We start from the raw sequence: 21,608 nt of genomic DNA, 5'->3' as shown, positions 1-21,608 counted from the left end.
GTTTACAGATCACACCTGTATGTCCCTTGCCGCCCCCCCCCCCAAAGAACTATAAACTCTGACACTTCCTTCTGGCGTTTTAGCCGCCTCTTCACACAGAGGTGTATCTGCAACAGAAAATTGTTTCCCCCGCCAGTAAGCAAGAGCTTCAGTTGATGTACCTATTTGCTGCTCTTCCTTTTGAGGGTCGTGGAATGTTTGCTGCTTCATCCTGAACCACATTCACACACCCCCCAACAAAAAGCTGCTTTGCCCATTGCACTGGGGGGACAAAACAGAAGCATGCAGTTGATAGGGAAATCTGGAAAGCAGGAAGCCCTGTCCTGGGGTAGGGGAATGCCAGGGAAAGGGGCTTCCTACGTCCCATATCCAGTCCCGCTTTCAAATCCATCAGAAGGGGAACAAACCGTGTTTTAATGGTACAGCTGGCTCACAGAAAGCGTCTCTGCAAACAGACTCGTATACCATCCCAGCCACATGCTGGCTTCTTGCGCCACACAGATCACCGCTTCCCCTAGTCTTTGAATTGAGTTCCGGGGCGGGCCTGACGGCGTGTCAGCGATTCTGCGGACACGTCTTCCTCGTGTGGCCGGCTTGGTGGCAGATCCCGCAAGTCCGTGGCCGCTTGGCTGTGGGGGGCCTTACGGAAGAGTCGCTGCTTGGCCTTTTGGGGTTGGGCCCCGCCTCTCTGCCCGTTGAGTGGCTTGAAGGAAAGGCTGCAGGGTGGGAAAAGAGAGAAACCGGGTCAGTGTGTGTGTGGTTCTGCCCAATCGCCTTTCTGATGTACAGGTCAGCTGTCACACAAAACCAAAATTCAGAACCCAGAGGATAACTTGAATCCCCACCTTGCCCAGAAAAGGATTTTATTGTTCTCTTGCTTCAGGCATGAGGCTGTGGCTCAGCGGTAGAGCCTCTGCTTGGCATGCCTATGGTCTCTGGTTCAATCTTGAGCACCTCCAAGTTAAAAAGGACCAGGTAGCAGGTGATGAGACTGTGTCAGGACCCACAGCTAAACAACGAAGTACACGCTTCCAGGAAGGTTTTACTTTTATTGAAAAGCCATAGATGCAATAAGAGAGAGAGAGATTGGATTTATACCCCATGGCCCTTCGCTACCCAAAGGTGTCTCAGAGCGGCTTACAAACTCCTTTCCCTTCCCCTCCCCACAACAGATACCCTGTGACACGAACACTGTTAGGAATGGCGGGTTACCTATGCGCATAATAGGATATAGGGCATTTGTATGCACCCCCCCCCCATAGCAATGACCAATTAGGTAGGCTCCCACGCGTGGGACATTACTAGTCTCTAACCGTTGCTAAGCTGGGAACGAAGATGCTCCCACGGACGATAGACACCACATACTTCACACCAGTACAACGTCAAAGATATGCGTTGCAGCTTTGAAGCAATCAAGCGCATGGGAAGGAATGCAAAGGAAAACAAAGCATCTCCACACTCATGACAGCGTAGCTGACAGACTGACAAACATCTAAGAACATCAGAAGACCTTCAGTGGACCATCTTATCCAGCATCCTATCTCACATGGGTCAATGAGTTACTCTGAAGGGCCAGCAACAGGATACAGGCTGAGGCCTTCCCCTGATATTGTCTCCTGGCACTGGTATTCAAAGGTTTACTGCCTCTGAATGTGGAGGTTCTTTTTAGCCACCATGACTAGTAGCCTCTGACGGCTCTCTCCTTCATGAATCTGTCTAATCCCTTTTCCAAGCTTGTCTATGCCTGTAGCCATCTCTACATCCTCGGTCAGCGAATTCCATATTTTAATCACTCGTGGTGTAGAGAAGTATTTCCTGTTTTGCCCATCAGCTTCACTGGATACCCTCAAGTTCTAGTATCTTGGGAGAGGAAGAAAAAGTTATCTGTGTCAACTCTCTCCACACCATACATTAATTGTATAAACCTCTACCATATCTCCTCTAAACTGAAGATTTATAAGCACATGATGATTAAAAACCTAGGAGTGGCTTGAGATAACAACAGAAATAGAAAATAATGAACAAGCGTTTATACAGTAGAAAAGAGCAAGAGTCCAGCAGCACCTTAAAGACTAACAAAATATGTGGCGGGGGAGGAGCTTTTGTGAGCCACTTCTCACGTCTTCTGATATCTAGAGAAGTGAGCCGTGACTCACGAAAGCTCCTCCCCTGCCACATATTTTGTTAGTCTTTAAGGTGCTGCTGGACTCTTGCTCTTTTCTATTGCTATAGACAGACTAACACGGCAACCCATCTTCATCAAGCATTTAGACCGCATTTCCCCATATATTCCCCAAAGAGCACTTCGGTCGGGGTCACAACACCGGCTGGTGACCCCGGGCCCTAAGGAGGCCAAGCTTGTGGCAACAAGGGCCAGGTCTTTTTCAGTGGTGGCTCCTACCGGGTGGAATGGGCTCCCGAAGATCAGGGCCCTGCGGGACCTTGTGCAGTTCCGCAGGGCCTGCAAGACGGAGCTCTTCCGCCAGGCTTATGAGTAGGAGCCGCCACGGCCACTTACACCACCGCTCCTTATAGAGAGAGACCGCTGGGGAGTTGGGCAACATCTTTCCATTACCCAGCCTTCCCCCCCTGCTACGCAAGATGTTAGGAGTTTATATGTGCATCTGTAGAATTGATTTTAATCTATTTTATTTTTGTATTTTGTAATTTTGTATACTGTACGCACTTTGTGCCCTATGTGAGCCGCCCTGAGCCTGTTCGCGGGGAGGGCGGGGTATAAATGCAATAAAATAAATAAATAAATAAAATAAATAAACAGACAGTACTTTAAGCATCCAAAGGGCTTCAGGCAGATTTACATCAAAAAATATCAGACTACCCCACCACCAAAAGGCTGTTGAGACAAAAATATTTGAAAATGCTGGCACTCGGAAATCTCTTTTCTTTTTGAGCTCTGTGCTAGCTGCAAATTTTTGGTTAACGGAATTTTTAATCCAGGAAGTAGAGAATTATTGTTACTGAATTATTTCTCCATCCCTTCTACCCTGCAAACTTGAACACGGTATTTGAGATCTGAGCGAGACAACTGGCTATTGAAAGCCCCTCTCATCAACTCTCTTAAGTGACTTCCACGTTTCAGTGTTGTTCCTAGGGATCCCCCGGAGTTATGGTTGATAACCCAGACTGCAGAGATCAGTTCCCCCTGAAGAAAATGGCTGCTTTGGAGGGTGGAGCTCTGTGGCACTGTACCCCCACTGAGGTTCCTGTCCAATGCTCCCTCTGAGCTGTGGACTCTTGTGAACAAAATTTTTACTTTGTGAGCTACCGACAGAGTTGTGAGCAAGCGATTTGGCTACTGCATGAACTAGGTTGCTCTGGAGCCCTTCCTGAGCGAAGATAAAAATGTGTGAGCTGGAGGCTAAAAAACGGAGCTGGCTCACACTAACTCAGCTTAGAGGGAACACTGTTTCTGCCCTCCTCAGGCCCCACCCCCAAATCTCCGGAAGTTTCCCAACCTGGATCTGGCAACCCTACCACCCCAACCTGGCAACTCTAGTTTCCCCCTTAGTAAGGACTAGAAACTTGAGCGTTTTTTTAAAGTTAAAAAGGCAGAACTGGACAGGTACACTGGATTCTGCTCTGCTTCCCAAATAGAGAACTGCAGCTGTGCGGAGACGGGGGGGGGGGGGGGGGGGGGGAGGATCCCCCTGCCGTCCCGGTCCCAATGCTCCCTCCCCTCACCTGGTGCTGCGTTTTCGTCGGCCCACTGGAAGAAGCCGCACTGCTGCTCTCGGGGCTTGGCGCAGGTGTGGAACTGACGGCCTTTGTTGGGGCCCTCTTTCTGTACTGTCCGGACGATGGCCGGCTGGTCGCACTTGCAGGTAGCGCCTCCTCCTCCTCCGTCGCCCCTGCCGTCGGGGCCGCCTCCAGGGTAGGAGCCCTCGCTCCAAGAACGTCCCCAGCCCCTTTCCCCCCTACCCCCGGGTGCCCGGTTGCTCCTGCCGTCTGCCTCTTGATCAGACCACAGGAAGAAGTTGCAGCCGCCCGTGCTGCACTTGTAGAAGCGCCTGCCCTGATTGGGGCCTTCCTTCCGGACCATCAGCAACACAGCTGGTTCCCCGCAGTTGCACGAGACGGCGTTTTCATCGGCGCTGTCTGGTGGGCGGGCCGGATTCCGGGCCGCCCTGGCAAGAGGAGCCGGGGGTCCGGTTGGTGCGTTTGCCGGCAGCTGGACACGGCGGTCTTGGCGGTTGGTCACGCAGCTAAGGGAGCGGCCGGTTTGCAAAGGGTTAGCCGGCTGGCCGGGTGGCTGCGGGGGTCTGGGCGGGCCTTGGAGGTATTTCAGGTCCAGGATCTCCCGAAGGGTTTCGTCACAGCCTCCGACACAGCCGACAAACTCCAGGGGCATCATGGCGGGCAGGCTGCCCCTCTTGAACTTCAGTTTCAGCCTGAGGGGGAGAAGAGAGAAGAGGGGCTGTGAGTTATGACAGGGCTCGTTCTGGGTTGTGGGATAGGAGCAGATCCATTCCACAGTGGGACTGTTTTCAGTTAAGAGTCCAATAGCACCTTAAAGGCTAAGAAAATGTGTGGCTTTCATGAGTGACGGCTCATTTCTTCAGATACAGCTAGAATGGGAGACTGCTGAATTGCAACTGATAATGGAGCTCAAGACAATGCATCCCCCTGGACTGAATCGAGACCTAGGTTTTCTGTCTCATTGCCAGTTCTGATTTCTCCATGCTTACAACCTTTCTGCGTATCACGCCTAATCCAGTAACGCCTGCTATTGACATTTGCCTGCTATTGTCATTCGGCATCTGAAATCACCCTCCAAGATACAAGGACAGATGGACTCACATTCTAACTGTATCTGAAGAAGTGAGCGGTGACAAGGACAGATGGACTCACATTCTAACTATATCTGAAGAAGTGAGCGGTGACTCATGAAAGCTCACATCCTGCCACAAATCTTGTTAGTCTTTAAGGTGTGACTAGACTCTTGCTCTTTTCTATTGCTACAGACAGAGTAATACAGCTACCCAACTTGATCTTTTTTCAGTTAGTTCACAACTAAGAGTAAAAAATTTTATGGAGTTAGTTTTAGTAAAGGTAAAGGTTTCCCTTGCTCGAAAGCCAGTCGAATCCGTCTCTAGGGGGCGGTGCTCATCTCCGTTTCCAAGCCAAAGAGCCAGCGCTGTCCGAAGACGTTTCTGTGGTCATGTGGCCGGCATGACTAGACGCCGAGGCGCACGGAACGCTGTTCCCTTCCCACCGAAGCGGTACCTGTTTATCTACTTGCAGTTTCTTGCTTTCGAACTGCTAGGTTCAAGGAGGAGCTGGGGCCAGAGAGGGGAGCTCACTCCGTCACGCAGCACTTGGGTCTCAAACTGCTGAACTACAGACCTTCCAGTCTGCAGCTCAGCGTCTTAACCACTGAGCCACCGCGGCCCCTGGAGTTAATTTTATTAAAACATTTATATCCCATCTTTCCTTGTGGTTCGAGGCGGCTGACAATGATGGCTGGAAAAGTTTTCACTTGAAACTAAAAATAAAGTAGCCAACCCCAAATCCCTCCCCTTAAAAGATGCCTGCTGTTCAGACCCCTTAGAAAACCCGGACAAAGAGGCCGGCTTTGTAGCGTCTCCTGAAGACCTCCGAGGACAGGGTCCCCCCACACGTCCTCGGGGAGCCCCTCCCACAGAGCCGGCACCATGATGGAAGAGAGGCCCAACTCTGGTTGAGACCGAACGGGCGACTCTCTCTGGTGGGACAGCCAACCAACGGCTCCCTGGCTGACCGTACACAAAGTACAACATACGTGGCTGTAGGGAGCCAATACAAAACTAACAACTACAAGTTATTAATCCATATAAGGATAGTTTGCAAGCAAGTCTGGTGTCGTAGTTAAGTGTGTGGACTCTAATCTGGGAGAACCGGGTTTGACTCCCCACTCCTCCACTCGCAGCTGCTGGATGACCTTGGGCAAGCCACAGTTCTATCACAGCTGGTCTCTTAAGGACAGTTCTGGAAAGAGCTCTCTCGGCCCCGCCTACCTGACAGGGTGTCTGTTGTGGGGAGGGGAAGGGAAAGGAGCTTGTAAGCCACTCTGAGACTCTGAGTGAAGGCCAGGGTATACCAGTTTGGTGTAGTGGTTAAGTGTGCGGACTCTAATCTGGGAGAACCAAGTTTGATTCCCCACTCCTCCTCCACTTGCACCTGGCTGGATGACCTTGGGCAAGCCGTAGTTCTGATAAGAGCTGTTCTTGAAAAAGAGCAGTTCTTGTCAGAGCTCTCTCAGCCCCACCCGCCTCCCAGGGTGTCTGTTGTGGGGAGTGTAAGCCGCTCCTGAGACTCTCTACTCTTCTTCTTCTTCTAAATCCAATCTCTTCTCTTCTTCTTCTTCTAATAACCAGTAATAAACATATATCAGAGTTCTAAAGTTACAACAAGTCCCATAGACAGTTCTTATTTCAAATTGTTTCAAAACAATCGTCATCGGGATTGCTTGATTAAAATCTGAAAATTCAGTGGTGCCCTCTGACCTGGAATTCTAAGATAAGAGAAATCTTGATGAAGATTGTTTCGAAATGAGAGGGAAGCTGACAACCCATCCCAGCTACTGCCTCATTAACCTTATCCGACAGGAGAATGTTTGAAAGACTGGAATTGTTACTGCTTCATTCACTCTATTTAAAAGAAGAACTGCCACAGGAAGTGGTGGCGGCTACAAGCATGGACAGCTTCAAAAGGGAATTAGATAAGCATATGGAGCAGAGGTCCATCAGTGGCTATTAGCCACAAGGTATAGATAGGGTCTCTGGGGCAAGGAATGCTCTGTCTTCTTGGTGCTTGGGGGGGTCAACAGTGGGAGGGCTTCTAATGTCCTGGCCCCACTGGTGGACCTCCTGATGGCACCTGGTATTTCTGGCCACTGTGTGACACAGAGTGTTGGACTGGATGGGCCTTTGGCCTGATCCAACATTGGCGTCTCTTATGTTCTTATGTATATGGGACTCGTATTACTTTAGGGTTCTCGTCTAGTGAAAATAAGATGTCGGATGCCACATTTTACATGTCACTCCTGAGGAGGAGGAGGAGAAGAAGAAGAAGAGATTGGATTTATACCCCGCCCTTCACTACTCAAAGGAGTCTCAGAGCGGCTTACAATCTCCTTTCCCTTCCCCTCCCCACAACAGACACCCTGTGAGGTCGGCGGGGCTGAGAGAGCAATTTTGAGGACTTCCCTTGAGAGAACTTGTGACTGACCCAAGGTCACACCAGCAGCTGCATGTGAAGAAGTGGGGAATCAAACCTGGTTCTCCCAGATTAGAGTCTGTGCTCCTAATCACTACACCAAACTGGAACCCCAGGACTTTGATATATGTTTTATTACTGGCTGTTATCTTACAAACTATGCTTATATGGATAATAAATTGTCGTTATTCGTTTTGTACTGGTTTCTTACAGCCACGGACATAGCACTTTGTGCGTAAGTCTGTTTGTGGCTGTGCTGCTATTCTTATAGTGCCTGATGACCGTAGTTGGCTCACAGGGATGTATGGAAGGAGACGGTCTTTCAAATTGGTATAAAACAGGGCATCAAAGTCTTATTTAAATGAAATTATTGCCGTTTCTTTCAGAGGATATTATTATTAATTTGATTTGTGAATCGCCCTATCCCACGGTGGTCTGTAGAAGAACAGTTCGATTTGAATCCAGGAGCACCTCAGAGATGGGCAAGATTTCGGTACGTTTTACCATATGGGGTGGACATGTGATATAGTGCTTAATTTTGGGGTCATGGTACATGTTTGGTGTCGTGTTTAAGTGCGTGGACTCCACTCCTCCACTTGCACCTGGCTGGATGACCTTGGGCAAGCTGTAGTTCTGATAAGAGCTGTCCTTGAAAAAGAGCAGTTTCTCTCAAGAGCTCTCTCAGCCCCGCCTACCTCACAGGGAGGGGAAGGGAAAGGAGCTCTGAGACATCTTTGGGTAGTGAAGGGCGGGGTATACATCCAATCTCTTCTTCTTCTTCTTATACAGACAGTTTTGCAGCTCTCAATACCTTTTCAACCAGAATTGTTTTTACTGAATTGTATACCAGAGGACTTTGATAAAAATCAAAGATATTTTATCATTCATGTAGTAACTGCAGCTAGAATTAATATCTGCATCCTACTGGAAACTTCCATCGATACCTTCTAAAAACGACCGAATAGTGAAGACTACGGAAAGTGCAGAAGTGGACAAATTGACCTTGATGTTAAAAGGGCAAATGGAAGAAGACTTTGTTGGACTACGGACTCCATTTTATAACTGGGTAAGAGAGAACTATAAAGATAGGAATGTCCTAATATTATAACATCAAAGAAGCTTTTATGAACTTTTAAAACCTTACAGTCTTGTCTCTGTATAATATGAAATATTATACCTTCCCTTTCCCCCTTCCCCATCTTTTTGTGTATTCTAAAACATAATAAAATGTATTTATTTTTTTTTTTAAAAAGAGAGATGGGCAGGATCTCCAGGGGGTGAGCTTTCGACAGTCAAAGCAACCTTCGTCAGATACCTGACGTCGTCTCTGACGAAGGGAGCTTTGACTCTTGAAAGCTCATCCCCTCGAAATCTTCTCGACATCCCAGGTCTGGCTGGACTCAAATCTAGCTCCCCAAATGTCTCAGGCGCACACTGGTTTCGTTCTAAGGAGAAAGGATGTGCGTGGAAAACTCCGAAGGCTTCCTCCCTCTACGCAGACGCTCACCTGTGAACGGGACGCGGCTGGCACACGTCGCAGACGGAGTCGTCCTTGCTCGCTTCCAGCACCGAGTCGGGAAACCACACGGCAGACTTACAATCAGGGTAGCCCGTGCAGCTCAGGTAAAATCTGGAGCCGACAGGATAAAAATGTTAAGTATCAGAAAGAAGGCGAGTAGGTTTTTAATACCCCACTATTCTCTATCCTAAGGAGTCTCAAAGCAGCTTGCGATCACCTTTCCCTTCCTCTCCCCACAACAGGCACCTTATGAGGTAGGTGGGGCTGAGAGGGGGCTGAGAGAACTGTGACTGGCCCAAGGTCACCCAGCGGGCTTCATGTGGAGGTGGAGTGGGGAGTCAAACCCAGTTCTCCGGTTGGAGTTTGTCACTCTTAACTGCTACACCACAGTGGCTCTAGAGAGAAGCCTTGGAAGGGGCAAGGACCCCGTTAGTCACATGTCCTGTTCAGCACCAACCCAGCCGGGAGACACTCGGCTAAGCCTGTGAATAAGGATCGCCTGGTTGCTTGTGCTCAGTGCCCAGAGGAAAGCAAAAGACCTCCAGGAGCCCTGGGCCAATACGGCCTGGAGGAAAATTCCTTCCTGGCTCCAAAGCTGCAATCGGCATTACCCTGGGCATAGGTAAAAGGTCTCCCTTGCTCGAAAGCCAGTCGAATCCGACTCTAGGGATGCGGTGCTCATCTCCGTTTCCAAGCCGAAGAGCCAGCGCTGTCCGAAGACTTCTCCGTGGTCACGTGGCCGGCATGACTAGATGGCCGAGGCGCATGGAACGCCATTACCTTCCCACCAAAGTGGTACCTATTTATATACTTGCAACTTCTTGCTTTTGAACTGCTAGGTTGGCAGGAGCCGGGACCAGAGATGGGAGCTCACTCCGTCATGCGGCACACTCGGGTCTCGAACTGCTGAACTACCAATCTTCCTGTCTGCAGTTCAGCGTCTTAACCACTTGAGCCACCGCAGCCCTGTACCCTGGGCATACCCCAGTACAATTCAACATGCTGGAGATGGTCTGTTGAAGTTGGCTAAAGGAAGGTATTCTCCTGGGTTGCAAACCTTACGTCTTAGTTTACAAATAGGAAGACAGAAGGTGTTTAAATTCTTGATTATTTGTGATTCAGCATTTTCATGTTGTATATTCCCTTTGAACTCATCAAGAAACCAAAGGCCTCTGTCTTCACCTTCTGGAATAAATGTGAAGTCTTTAAGGTGCTGCTGGATTTCTGTTTTGTTTGTCTAAAAGGTAAAGGTTTCCCTTGCTCGAAAGCCAGTCGAATCCGACTCTAGGGGGTGAGGTGCTCATCTCCGTTTCCAAGCCGAAGAGCCAGCACTGTCCGAAGATGTTTCCGTGGTCATGTAGCCGGCATGACTAAACACCAAGGCGCACGGAACTCTGTTACCTTCCCACCAAAGTGGTACCTATTTATCTACTTGCAATTTCTTGCTTTCGAACTCCTAGGTTGGCAGGAGCTGGGGCCAGAGACGGGAGCTCACTCCGTCATGCAGCACACTCGGGTCTCGAACTGCTGAACTACTGACCTTCCACAGCCTGCAGTTCAGCCTCTTAACCACTTGAGCCACCGCAGCTCCTTTTGCTTGGCTACGAAAAGACAAATACAGCTAACCCCCACTGGAATCCCTCACTTCTGTCATTCCGCAGAATGTGGAAAACAGAAATATTCAGGAGGGAACTTTAAAAAAAAAAAGAAGTTAAAACCACAGTAGATGGAATTCAGTCCGGGATGTCCCTTTACAATGGAACAGGACTGTAGTCATAAGAACATAAGAACATAAGAGACGCCAATGTTGGATCAGGCCAAAGGCCCATCCAGTCCAACACTCTGTGTCACACAGTGGCCAGAAATACCAGTGCCATCAGGAGGTCCAGCAGTGGGGCCAGGACATTAGAAGCCCTCCCACTGTTGACCCCCCCCCAAGCACCAAGAAGACAGAGCATCACTTGCCCCAGAGCCCCTAGCTATACCTTGTGGCTAATAGCCACTGATGGACCTCTGCTCCATATGCTTATCTAATTCCCTTTTGAAGCCGTCCATGCTTGTAGCACCCACCACTTCCTGTGGCAGTGAATTCCATGTGTTAATCACTCTTTGGGTGAAGAAGTACTTCCTTTTATCCGTTCTAACCCGACCGCTCTGCAGTTTCATGGAGTGCCCACGAGTTCTTGTATTGTGAGAAAGGGAGAAAAGTACCTCTTTCTTTACCTGCTCTTTCCCATGCATAATCTTATAAACCTCGATCATGTCACCCCTCAGTCGTCTTTTCTCCAAGCTAAAGAGCCCTAAGCGCTTTAACCTTTCCTCATAGGGAAAGTGTTCCAACCCTTTTATCATTCGAGTTGCCCTTTTCTGCACTTTTTCCAAAGCTATAATATCCTTTTTAAGGTGTGGTGCCCAGAACTGCACACAGTATTCCAAATGAGGTCTCACCATTGATTTATATAGGGGCATTATTATATTGGCTGATCTGTTTTCAATACCCTTCCTAATAATCCCCAGCATAGCATTGGCCTTCTTTATTGCAGTCACACACTGTCTCGACATTTTCAGTGAGTTATCCACTACAACTCCAAGATCTCTCTCTTGCTCAGTCTCTGCCAGTTCAGACCCCATCAATGTGTATTTATATTTAGGATTTTTGGCTCCAATGTGCATCACCTTGCACTTGGCCACATTGAACCCCATTTGCCATGTTGACGCCCACTCGCCCATCCTTGACAGATCCCCTTGGAGTGCCTCACAATCCTCACTGGTTTTCACCACCCTGAACAACTTTGTATCATCTGCAAATTTAGCCACTTCACTGCTTACTCCCATCTCCAAATCATTAATGAACAAGTTAAAAAGCAGTGGACCAAGTACTGATCCCTGCGGTACCCCACTGCTTACCACCCTCCACTGAGAAAATTGCCCACCTACACTCACTCTCTGTTTTCTATGAACTAGCCAGTTTTTGATCCATAAAAGGACTTGTCCTTCTATCCCATGATTTTTGAGCTTACTTAGGAGCCTTTGATGAGGAACTTTATCAAAAGCTTTCTGGAAGTCAAGGTAAATAATATCTATTGGATCCCCCTTGTCCACATGTTTGTTCACCCCCTCAAAGAACACTAACAGGTTAGTGAGACAAGATCTTCCCTTACAGAAACCGTGCTGAGTCTGCCTCAATAGGTTTTGTTCATCTATGTGCCTACTAATTCTTTCCTTAATAATGGTTTCCACCAATTTACCCGGTATCGACGTCAGACTGACTGGCCTGTAATTTCCCGGATAGTCCACTGCTATGATTACTGCGGACATCACCTGCTTTTACTGCACTGACTTAGACCTCTAATCTACTTTCTGCATCATTCACCTTTGCCTTAGGTTTGCTTTCTCCTTATTCTCTGATTCTGTAACCCCAGTCCTACTGCCTTTTGTCTTTGCTGCACGCTGCCTGACCGCCCTGCTTTACATCCTGTAAGCTGCCTTGAGTCTCAGTGGAATTTTTTAAACAACCTAATTAAAAAAAAAAATCCTGGCAGGCTTTTGTGGCAGACTTGACTCCAAGGGTGTGCTATAGAAAACGATGATGAGAGCTGAGTGAATACCCCCTCTGCTGCAGGGCTTTGAGGGGGCACCTTCTGAAAGGCAAGATTGTAAATCAGCACCACACGCACCTGGGGCAAGTGACAGCCACTTCCAGGCGACCCAACAGAGACATTTTAGTGAATTCGAAGACAAGTGATTCTTCCTCTCTCTGCCCTCTTTCAGCCCCCAACTAACAGGTAGGAGGAGGAGGAGAAGAGACTGGACTTTGGTGTCGTGGTTAAGTGCGCAGACTCTAACCTGGGAGAACCGGGTTTGATTCCCCACTCCTCCACATGCAGCCAGCTAGGTGACCTTGGGTCAGTCACAAGTTCTTTCAGAGCTGTTCTCTCAAGGGCAGTTCTCGAAAGAGCTCTCTCAGCCCCACCTACCTCACAGGGTGTCTGTTGTGGGGAGGGGAAAGGAGATTGTAAGCCGCTCTGAGTGAAGGGTGGGGTATAAATCCAATCTCTTCTTCTTCTTATACCTGGCCCTTCACTACCTGAAGGAGTCTCAGAACGGCTTACAATCCTTTCCCTTCCGCTCCCCACAACAGACACCCTGTGAGGGAGGTGGGGCTGAGAGAGCTCTTTCGAGAACTGCCCTTGAGAGAACAGCTCTGAAAGAACTTGTGACTGACCCAAGGTCACCTAGCTGGCTGCATGTGGAGGAGTGGGGAATCAAACCCGGTTCTTCCCAGGTTTGAGTCTGCGCTCCTAACCACCACACCAAACTGGCTCTCGTATCAATAGTTCCAGAAGGCAGCCGTGCTGGTCTGCAGTACAAGAGTCAAGTGGCACTTTAGACCCGACAACCTTTCTGGGGCACAAGCTTTCGAGAATCAAAGGGAAGGGAGTTTGGACTCTCGAAAGTTCATACACCGAAAATCCTGCTGGACACGCATCTAGCTGCTTCACAGGTGCACGCTGAAAGTCTTTTGCATGGACGAGTAAGACAGACATATATTTAGCCAGCTCCTGTTCACCGCGTCCGGTGGCACTGCTAAAAAAGGCAACACATACATTCGGAAGAACACTGACCCGCCGTTCTTCTTGGTCTTCAGGACCATGTCTCTGTGGCACTGAGGGCATTTCCGGACAGGATCGGGCATCGCCGGATAGATTTCTTCTTCTTGGGTGACGCGGGCCACCTCCCCAAAATACTGAGAGAGCGCCTCGTCCAGCCTGCGGAGGGGAAAAGTTGCAGACTGTCGCACACAATTGCCACAAAACGTGGTGGCGCGCCTGCTGGCATTGATGCCTGTGTGGGCTCACGTTCGGCATGTGCTCTGTCAGCTGCACTGGTTGCCGGTTGAGTACCGGATCCTCCTCAAGGTGCTGGTAATCACCTTCAAAGCCTTTTACGGCCTGGGACCGACATACCCAAGGGACCGCCTCTTCCCATGTACGCCTCGGAAAGCGTTACGCTCTTGAGAGTCAACACCTCCTGGCGATCCCTGGCCCAAAGGACGCCCGCCTAGCCTCGACCCGGGCCAGGGCTTTCTCTCCCCTGGCTCCCACCTGGTGGAACACGCTCCCTCCTGAGAGCAGGGCCCTGCGGGATCTTATGCAGTTCCACAGGGCCTGCAAGACGGAGCTCTTCCGCCAGGCCTTTGGCTGAGTCAGCGGGCGTCCACATACGCCGCCACCCCCCGAGGTTACGGTCTCCCACCCACCGATAACCGGCCATACCGACCTACATCAATGGGCTGGATTCCCCCTATGGCGAGCTATGAGTATTGATTTTATATGTTTACAATGCGTTTTAAAATTTTATTGTATTTATTGAAATGTTGTAACCCACACTGAGCCCGTTTACGGGATGGGCGGGATATACATGTGGAAAATAAATAAATAAGCTCTACGGCGGGGTCTTCAACGTAGCGCCCGTAGGCACCACGGCACCCGCCGAGACCTTCCCTGGCGCCCGCCAAGTGTTTCGAGAGCGGCACAAGGATCTTTGCTGTGTGACTGAAGGCAAGCTGCAGCAGCCATTTTGTGCCTGGTTTTGCCTCCCGTGGCAACCATTTTGTGGCTGGCTCAGCCTCCCGTGGCAGCCATTTTGTGGCTGCACCCACGACGCTGTGTCAGAATTTCAGAGGTGCCCGCAGGTTCAAAAAGGTCGGGGGGACACCTACTCTGGAGATACAGAGGCCCTTGACACACAGGGCAGGGTTCCTTGGGGCGAATGATAAGGGAGTCACTCTTCCTGTGGTGGGTGGAGCAAAGGCAGAAGAGGAAGAGATGGGATTTCTACCCCGCCCTTCACTACCCGCAGGAGTCTCAGAGCGGCTTACCATCTTCTTTCCCTTCCCTTCGCCACGACAGACGCCCTGTAGGTGGGGCTGAGAGAGTTCTTTCGAGGACTGCCCTTGAGAGAACAGCTCTGAGAGAACTTGTGACTGACCCAAAGTCACACCAGCAGCTGCATGTGGAGGAGTGGGGAACCAAGCCGGGTTCTCCCGGATTAGAGTCCGTGCTTCTAACCACTACACCAAGGGAAGCAGGGCCCAGTCAGTCAGATGCAGGAGTACAGAATTTAGAAAGGGAAACTGTTTTTACAAACGTGAGGCCAAACTACGCAAGGCGCTGCGTTAACACGTGCAGAACAGAAACCAAGGATCTGTTTGGGGCGGTGCATTAAGCTCCTTTAGGGAGAGAAGCAGGACAGAAGTATCAAAATAAAAATGTTTAAAAACACGGGGGGAGGGTTTGGAACGCACTTGTTTGCCTTCTCCACGGCCTCAATGAAGATCTGCTTGTACTTCCGGATCTGCTCCCTCAGCACCACCAATTTGTCCTTCTTGCCCTCGCAGATGAGCTTCAAGTCAGCCTCCAGCTCGGCCCGGAGGTCGGGCTTGGACATCTCGTAACCCATGGAATCATAGCCTAGGGAACATGCAGAGCAGCCTTATATGGAGAGCCCAACTGTTGGCATATCTGAGCTCGGAGTTGCTCAGTCTTCCTGGGAGGGGCTGTGGCTCAGTGGGAGAGCCTCTGCTTGGCAAAATTGCAAATATACCATTTCTCCAACATGCTTGAGAGTTGCCTATTGTGGCAACTCTGGCTGACCTTAACACATATTTCTTTATTTTTGCAGACTGAGAGATGGGCAAAAACAGAGTTTGCAATACAGAAAACAAATTTTGCTGTAAACAAATGGACGATTTGAGATACGTATAACCTTGTAAAAGAATCTGACTCATTCCAAAAAGGGGGGGGGGGGAGAAGAAGAAGAAGAACTGGAAGAAGAGGAAGAAGAGTTGGTTTTTATACCCCACTTTACCATAAGGAGCCTCAGAGCAGCTTACAATCACCTCCCCTTCCTCTCCCCACAGCAGGCACCTTGTGAGGCTGCTGGGGCTGAGGGAGCTCCGAGAGAGCGCTGTGACTGCCCCAAGGCCACCCAGCTGGCTGCATGTGGAGGCGCAGTAGGGAATCCAACCTGGCTCTCCAAATTAGTGTCCGCCACTCTTAACTGCTACACCAAGCTGGCTCTCATAGGAGAAAACTCATAGGAGACTGGGTTCCCCCCCTCCCTTCCTGAACTTGCTCCAGCTTCCACAACTCCGCGCCCCCGTCCTTACCTTCTACCAATCCCATCCCTAGGTGTCCTGGGAGAAACCTCTGGTCTGGCGTGAGACCCACGTACGTGCGGGACTTGATGGTCTCGATGTGCTCCGCGTGAGTGGCGTCCGTTCCTGGGAAAACGCACCTTCCGTTAAGGAGAAACCGAGGAGGGGGACTTGCAACTTCCCACCATCGCTTCTTCAGTTTTAATTTTTATGGGTTACATCACTTTACTGGCAGACCTAACAGCCCACACTGGCCTGATCTTGTCAGACATGGGAGGCTAAGCAGGGCTTGGCTGTGGTCAGTACTTGGACGGGAGACCATTACACTACATATGGAGCAGTGGTCCATCAGTGGCTATTAGCCACAAGGTCTAGATAGGAACTCTCGGTCTGGGGCAGGTGATGCTCTGTCTTCTTGGTGCTGGGGGGGGGGGGCAACAGTGGGAGGGCTTTTGGTGTCCTGGCCCCACTGCTGGACCTCCTGATGGCACCTGGTATTTCTGGCCACTGTGTGACACAGAGTATTGGACTGGATGGGCCATTGGTCTGATCCAACACTGGCTTCTCTGATGTTCACTAAGGAAGGTGGGAGTCGCCATGCAGTGGCAGGCAATAGCAAACCCCCTCTAAATGCCTCTCGCCTTGAAAACCCCATCTGGTGGAACTGCAGAGGGTCCCCTTCAATGCTCCCTCTGAGCTGGTGGAGTATTGTGAGGAAAAATTCTGCCTTGTGAGCCACTACTGGCATTGAAGCTGTGAGTGAGCGATTTGGCTGCTGCATAAATTAGTCTGCTCCGGAGCCATCCTTCCTGAGCTCAGACAAAAATGTGTGAGCCGGGGAGTAAAAAAACTGTGAGCTAGCTCACACTCACTCAGCTTAGAGAGAACACTGGTCCCCGTGAGTTGGTTGCGACTGGACAGCCTACTTCACTTACCTGGAGCTAGTTTCTGAAAAACAGTCTTGAGTTATTTTGAAGAAAATAGACAATATTCTGAGAACAGGATTCCCTGTGCAGAAATTAAACATGCACACCCCTGAGGACACGACTAAGTGGGATATGAGCTGGGACATGGGTTTGAATCTGGCTACAGTCATGCCCACAATGAGTTCCCAGCTGGCCTTCCGGCTCCCCATCGCACCACCCACCACATCTGTACATACTTCTGGTGAATAGCCACAGAATCTACAGCTCCTTCCCCCTCTTACTAATCCTCTAGGTAAAGGTTCCCTTGCTCGAAAGCCAGTCGAGTCCGACTCTAGGGATGCAGTGCTCATCTCCGTTTCAAAGCCGAAGAGCCAGCGCTGTCCAAAGACGTTTCCGTGGTCATGTGGCCGGCATGACTAAATATCAAGGCGCACGGAACGCTGTTACCTTCCCACCGAAGTGGTACCTATTTATCTACTTGCAATTTCTTGCTTTCGAACTGCTAGATTGGCAGGAGCTGGAACTAGAGATGGGAGCTCACTCCGTCATGCGGCACCCTCGGGTCTCGAACTGCTGAACTACCGACCTTCCACAGGCTGCAGTTCAGCGTCTTAACCACTTGAAACAAGAATCCATTCCACACCATGTTCACTGCAAAGCTCTCCATGGTGAAGAACAGGAAGAAAACCCTGACATATTGCCACAAGTTCAGGTAGGTTCTTTGGACTGCTCAAGAGGAGTTGGCATGCATAGAAATGAACCCCTTTCAGAGCAGGCGGTTACGTGCTGCCCTTGCGCTGCTGAACACGGTACTGACCGATGCCATGTTTCTCCATGAGGGAAATGAGGTCCGCTTCCGTGAGCAGCTGAGGCGGGCTGGTCTCCCCATCAATCATTTCCACGGTGGTGGGCTGAAAGCGAGACCCCTGTTCGTATACGGGGATAACCTGTGGAGGGTTTTGTCAGGAGGAGAAGGAAGGAAGGAAGGAAGGGGAGAGAAACATGGTGAGACCGGTTTCACGGGAGGCAAATGAAGCTCAGAGAACTGTGATGTATGGGGTGGAGGTGCAACAGTTTCAAGTGACAGCAATGTCCTTCCACCCTCTACATTGGACAAACAGGCCAGTCCCTGCAACAAAGAATAAATGAACATAGATCTGAAATTAGAAACCACAACATTCAAAAAACCAATGGAAGTACATTTTAACCTTCCAGGACATCAGTTGCTGACTTCAGAGTAGCAGTTTTCTTACGAAGGAATTTCAAAGGGAGATTAGAAAGAGAGACTGCTGAATTGCAACTGGTAATGAAGCTCAAGACAATGCATCCTCCTGGACTGAATCAAGACCTAGATTTCCTGACATTACCAATGCTGATTTCCCCATGCCTATGACCCCTGTGCACATCACACCTAATCCAATCACTCCTGCTACTGTCATTTTGCCTGCTATTGTCATTTTGGCATCTGAAATCACTCCACCCTCCAAGATATAAGGACAGGTGGACTAGCTGTATCCAAAGAAGTGAGCAGTGACTCACGAAAGCTCATTCCCTGTCCCAAATTAGTCTTTAAGGCGCTACTGGATTCTTGCTCTTTTCTATAGTTTCAGGTATTGTCAGGGGCTAGTCACTGGGAACACATGTGGCCCATCTGGAAACAGTGACATCGGCTGCCGGTCAGTTTCCCACTTCAATTCAAGGCGTTGGGTCATGGCCTTTAAAGCCCTTCATGACCGAGGACCCACAAATTTGAAAGACTGTCTCCTTCCATGTGTCACTGTGCGCCAGCTACGGTTGCCAGGCAGCCATCTTGTTGGCCCGTCTGGCATCAACAGGAGCCCAGGCCTTTTCCACTGCGAATTGGGCTCCGTGGAATGGAGTCCGTTTTATTAAAAATACACCAAACCAGCCTTGTCGATTTGCTTTCCCAGCCAGATAGAAAAGAAGACTGAACTGCTACTCCTATAACCTATTAGAGAGCAACTGAGCCACCAACATGAGACAGAGAGCAAATACCAGCCAATTTGAAAAAAGAAGGCTTCTAGCCAGATAAAAATAATGACTGGTTGCTACTACTAGAAATTAATTAATTTGCTCGCTCCTAATTCGAGCACCTGCAATGGAACTGGAAGTAAGTTTAAAATCATTCAAGTTAAAAATTATTGACATTAAAAAATTGTAACAAAACTATTTCCTAAGCAATATTGTAAAAGTCTTAATAGATACACAAACTGATGTTCATAAGAATAATTAAATATTGTCAATTTTATCACAGTGTTTCTTTGTTTGATAGTAAGTTCCTCTGGAGGGGCAACAACAGGGCAGAGAGGCCAAGGCCTTCCCCGGAGAAGAATGTAACAAGAGCCCTGCTGGATCAGACCAGTGAGGGTCCATCCAGTCCAGCATCCCGTCTCACACAGCGGCCAACCAGTTCCTCTGGAGGGGCAACAACAGGGCAGGGAGGCCGAGGCCTTCCACTGAGAAGAATGTAAGAAGAGCCCTGCTGGATCAGACCAGGGAGGGTCCATCTAGTCCAGCCTCCTGCCTCACACAGGGCCCAACCAGTTCCTCTGGAGGGACAAGAACAGGGCAGAGAGGCCGAGGCCTTCCCCCGATGTTGCCTCCTGGCACTGGGAATCAGGATTAGTGCCTCTGAATGTGGCAGTTCCCCTCAGTTACCTTGGCTAGTAGCTCTTGATAGACTTATTCTCCATTTATTTATTTGTTAAACTTTTATCCCGCCCGAGGCCAGCTCAGGGCGGCTAACAACAGGTAAAATTCCATTTTACATATGGGTAATAAATACAACTTTAAAACACTACATTAAAACCAGATATAATAATAAAATGCTAATCTCATGCGTCGGTATTGCGGGTCTGTTTCAGATGCTGTAAAATACTTCAGACATCATAAGGGGGGGGGGAATTGGCTTGGGCAGTTAATAGGGGTCCCAGCGGGTCAGGGCTTTTTGCCATATGATGTCAGTTGGCATTCCTGATGGTAATAACAGTGGGGGTGGGGGTGGCGGCTCCAAAGGCCTTGCGGAAGAACTCCGTTTTGCAGGCCCTGTGGAACTATAAAAGGTCCCGCAGGGTCCTAATCTCCTCTGGGAGCTCATTCCACCAGAGTGGAGCCACCACCGAAAAAGCCCTGGCCCTGGTGGTTGTCAGCCTGGCCTCCTCGATGCTCGGGAGGGCCAGTCGATTCTGGGTCCCCAATCGCAGCACTCTCTGGGGTACATATGGGGAAAGGCAGTCCCTCCGGTCTGTCTAATCTATCTAGAAGAAGATATTGGATTTATATCACGCCCTTCACTACCCAAAGGTGTCTCAGAGCGGCTTACAAACTCCTTTCCCTTCCTCTCCCCACAACAGACACCCTGTGAGGTAGGTGGGGCTGAGAGAGCTCTTGACAGAAACTGTTTTCCACGAACAGCTCTCATCAGAACTATGGCTTGCCCAAGGTCATCCAGCCAGGTGCAAGTGGAGGAGTGGGGAATCAAACCCGGTTCTCCCAGATTAGAGTCCGCGCACTTAACCACTACACCAAACTGGCTCTCTTCTAAAGGTGTTTATTCCTGTGGCAGCGAATTTCCACATTTTAATCACTCTCTGTGTAAAGAAGTCTTTCCCTTTGCTGTGTCACCTTATCGCTCCACTTGTCATACGGATAGACCTCCAGGTAGTTTCTGGCCAAGATCATGAGCCCGTGAGCCACGAAGCGTTCGTTGGCAATATCGATTTCCACAGTCGTTTCCTGTCCCTTGGCATCTTGGGAGCAGCAAGCCAGGAAGTGGCGCACGATGAACTCGTAGAGTCGCTGCTCGTTCCCCTGGTGGCAGGCATGCAAAACAAAAGAGCAATAAGAAAAATGCACCGCAGCCCCACAAAGATTCCATCCTGCTTTACCTTCGTTCTGAGACACAATTAGGATATGGCCCAAACAGGTATGATGTCAGACTCTCAGAGAAACCAGTTCTCAACACCATTCACCTCTAGGAAGGATAAGTTTATTGAGACATCGATAGGACCCAGCCTGTACACTGCGCTGTGTTAGAACTGAAGATGGAGGCACAAAAGCGATAGATATACAAGGTTCAAACGAGAGCCCTAAAAGGCTACGAGCCAATCACCCCCAGGCAATGCTCCCTCTAAGCTGTGGAGTCTTGTGAGCAAAAATTCTACTTTTGTGAGCTCCTGGCATTAAAGTTGTGAGTGAGCAATTTGGCTGCTGCCTAAATTAGTTTGCTCTGGAGCCATCACTTCCTGAGCGAAGACAAAAATGTGTGAGGTGGAGGCTAAAAAACTGTGAGCTAGCTCACACTAAGCTGAGAGGGAACACTGCCCCCAGGTACTCCACCCGCTCAAACCAAGGGCTCTGTGTTCCCACCTTGGTGACATCCCCCCCATCCTACAGACAAAAGCCAGACAGCGGAAGATGAGACCCAAGGCCCAAGGCCGGTGGATGTTCCCAGGCATGATAAGCAACAGTCCGTTTGGAAGCATTTAAAAGTGAAAGTATGTGGAGTTGACACTCTCCTGTTCCCCCCCCCCATCACAACGGCAAGCAAGCAATAAAATGTAGAGCAGAGTTTGAAATTTGATCTCTCAACCTGTTCAACCTCACAGGGTTATTGTGTGGATAAAACAGAGGAGAGGGAGAATGAAGGGCCGCCTACTCCGGACCCACTAGGGTCATCTTCGGGAGCCCTGCCTCAGGTGCCCCCACCTGAGATTAGGCGGGCAGCAACCCGGGAAAGGGCCTTCTTTTTTTTTTTTTTTTTTTTTTT

At 49.6% G+C, this 21,608-nt stretch overlaps 1 protein-coding gene across 1 annotated transcript in view; it reads right to left on the bottom strand.

The window, feature by feature from the left end:
• Positions 1–270: 270 nt before the first annotated feature.
• Positions 271–21,608, bottom strand: part of TOP3A (topoisomerase (DNA) III alpha) — a 41,903-nt gene continuing 20,565 nt past the window's right edge. Inside the window, exons 12-19 of the mRNA XM_015409401.1 lie at positions 20,465–20,650; positions 17,637–17,766; positions 15,906–16,019; positions 15,042–15,207; positions 13,360–13,503; positions 8,723–8,845; positions 3,703–4,409; positions 271–716 (exon numbers count right to left, since the gene is read on the bottom strand). Of these exons, the coding sequence (XP_015264887.1) occupies positions 556–716; positions 3,703–4,409; positions 8,723–8,845; positions 13,360–13,503; positions 15,042–15,207; positions 15,906–16,019; positions 17,637–17,766; positions 20,465–20,650 (1,731 nt within the window). The 3' untranslated portion in view covers positions 271–555. The remainder of the gene's footprint in view (positions 717–3,702; positions 4,410–8,722; positions 8,846–13,359; positions 13,504–15,041; positions 15,208–15,905; positions 16,020–17,636; positions 17,767–20,464; positions 20,651–21,608) is intronic.

The sequence above is a fragment of the Gekko japonicus genome, unplaced genomic scaffold (genome assembly GCF_001447785.1).
Source record: "Gekko japonicus isolate JY-2015 unplaced genomic scaffold, Gekko_japonicus_V1.1 scaffold103, whole genome shotgun sequence".
Lineage (NCBI taxonomy): Eukaryota > Metazoa > Chordata > Lepidosauria > Squamata > Gekkonidae > Gekko > Gekko japonicus.
Note: the sequence above shows the minus strand (reverse complement) of the source record. Positions and strands in the feature narration are given on the sequence as shown.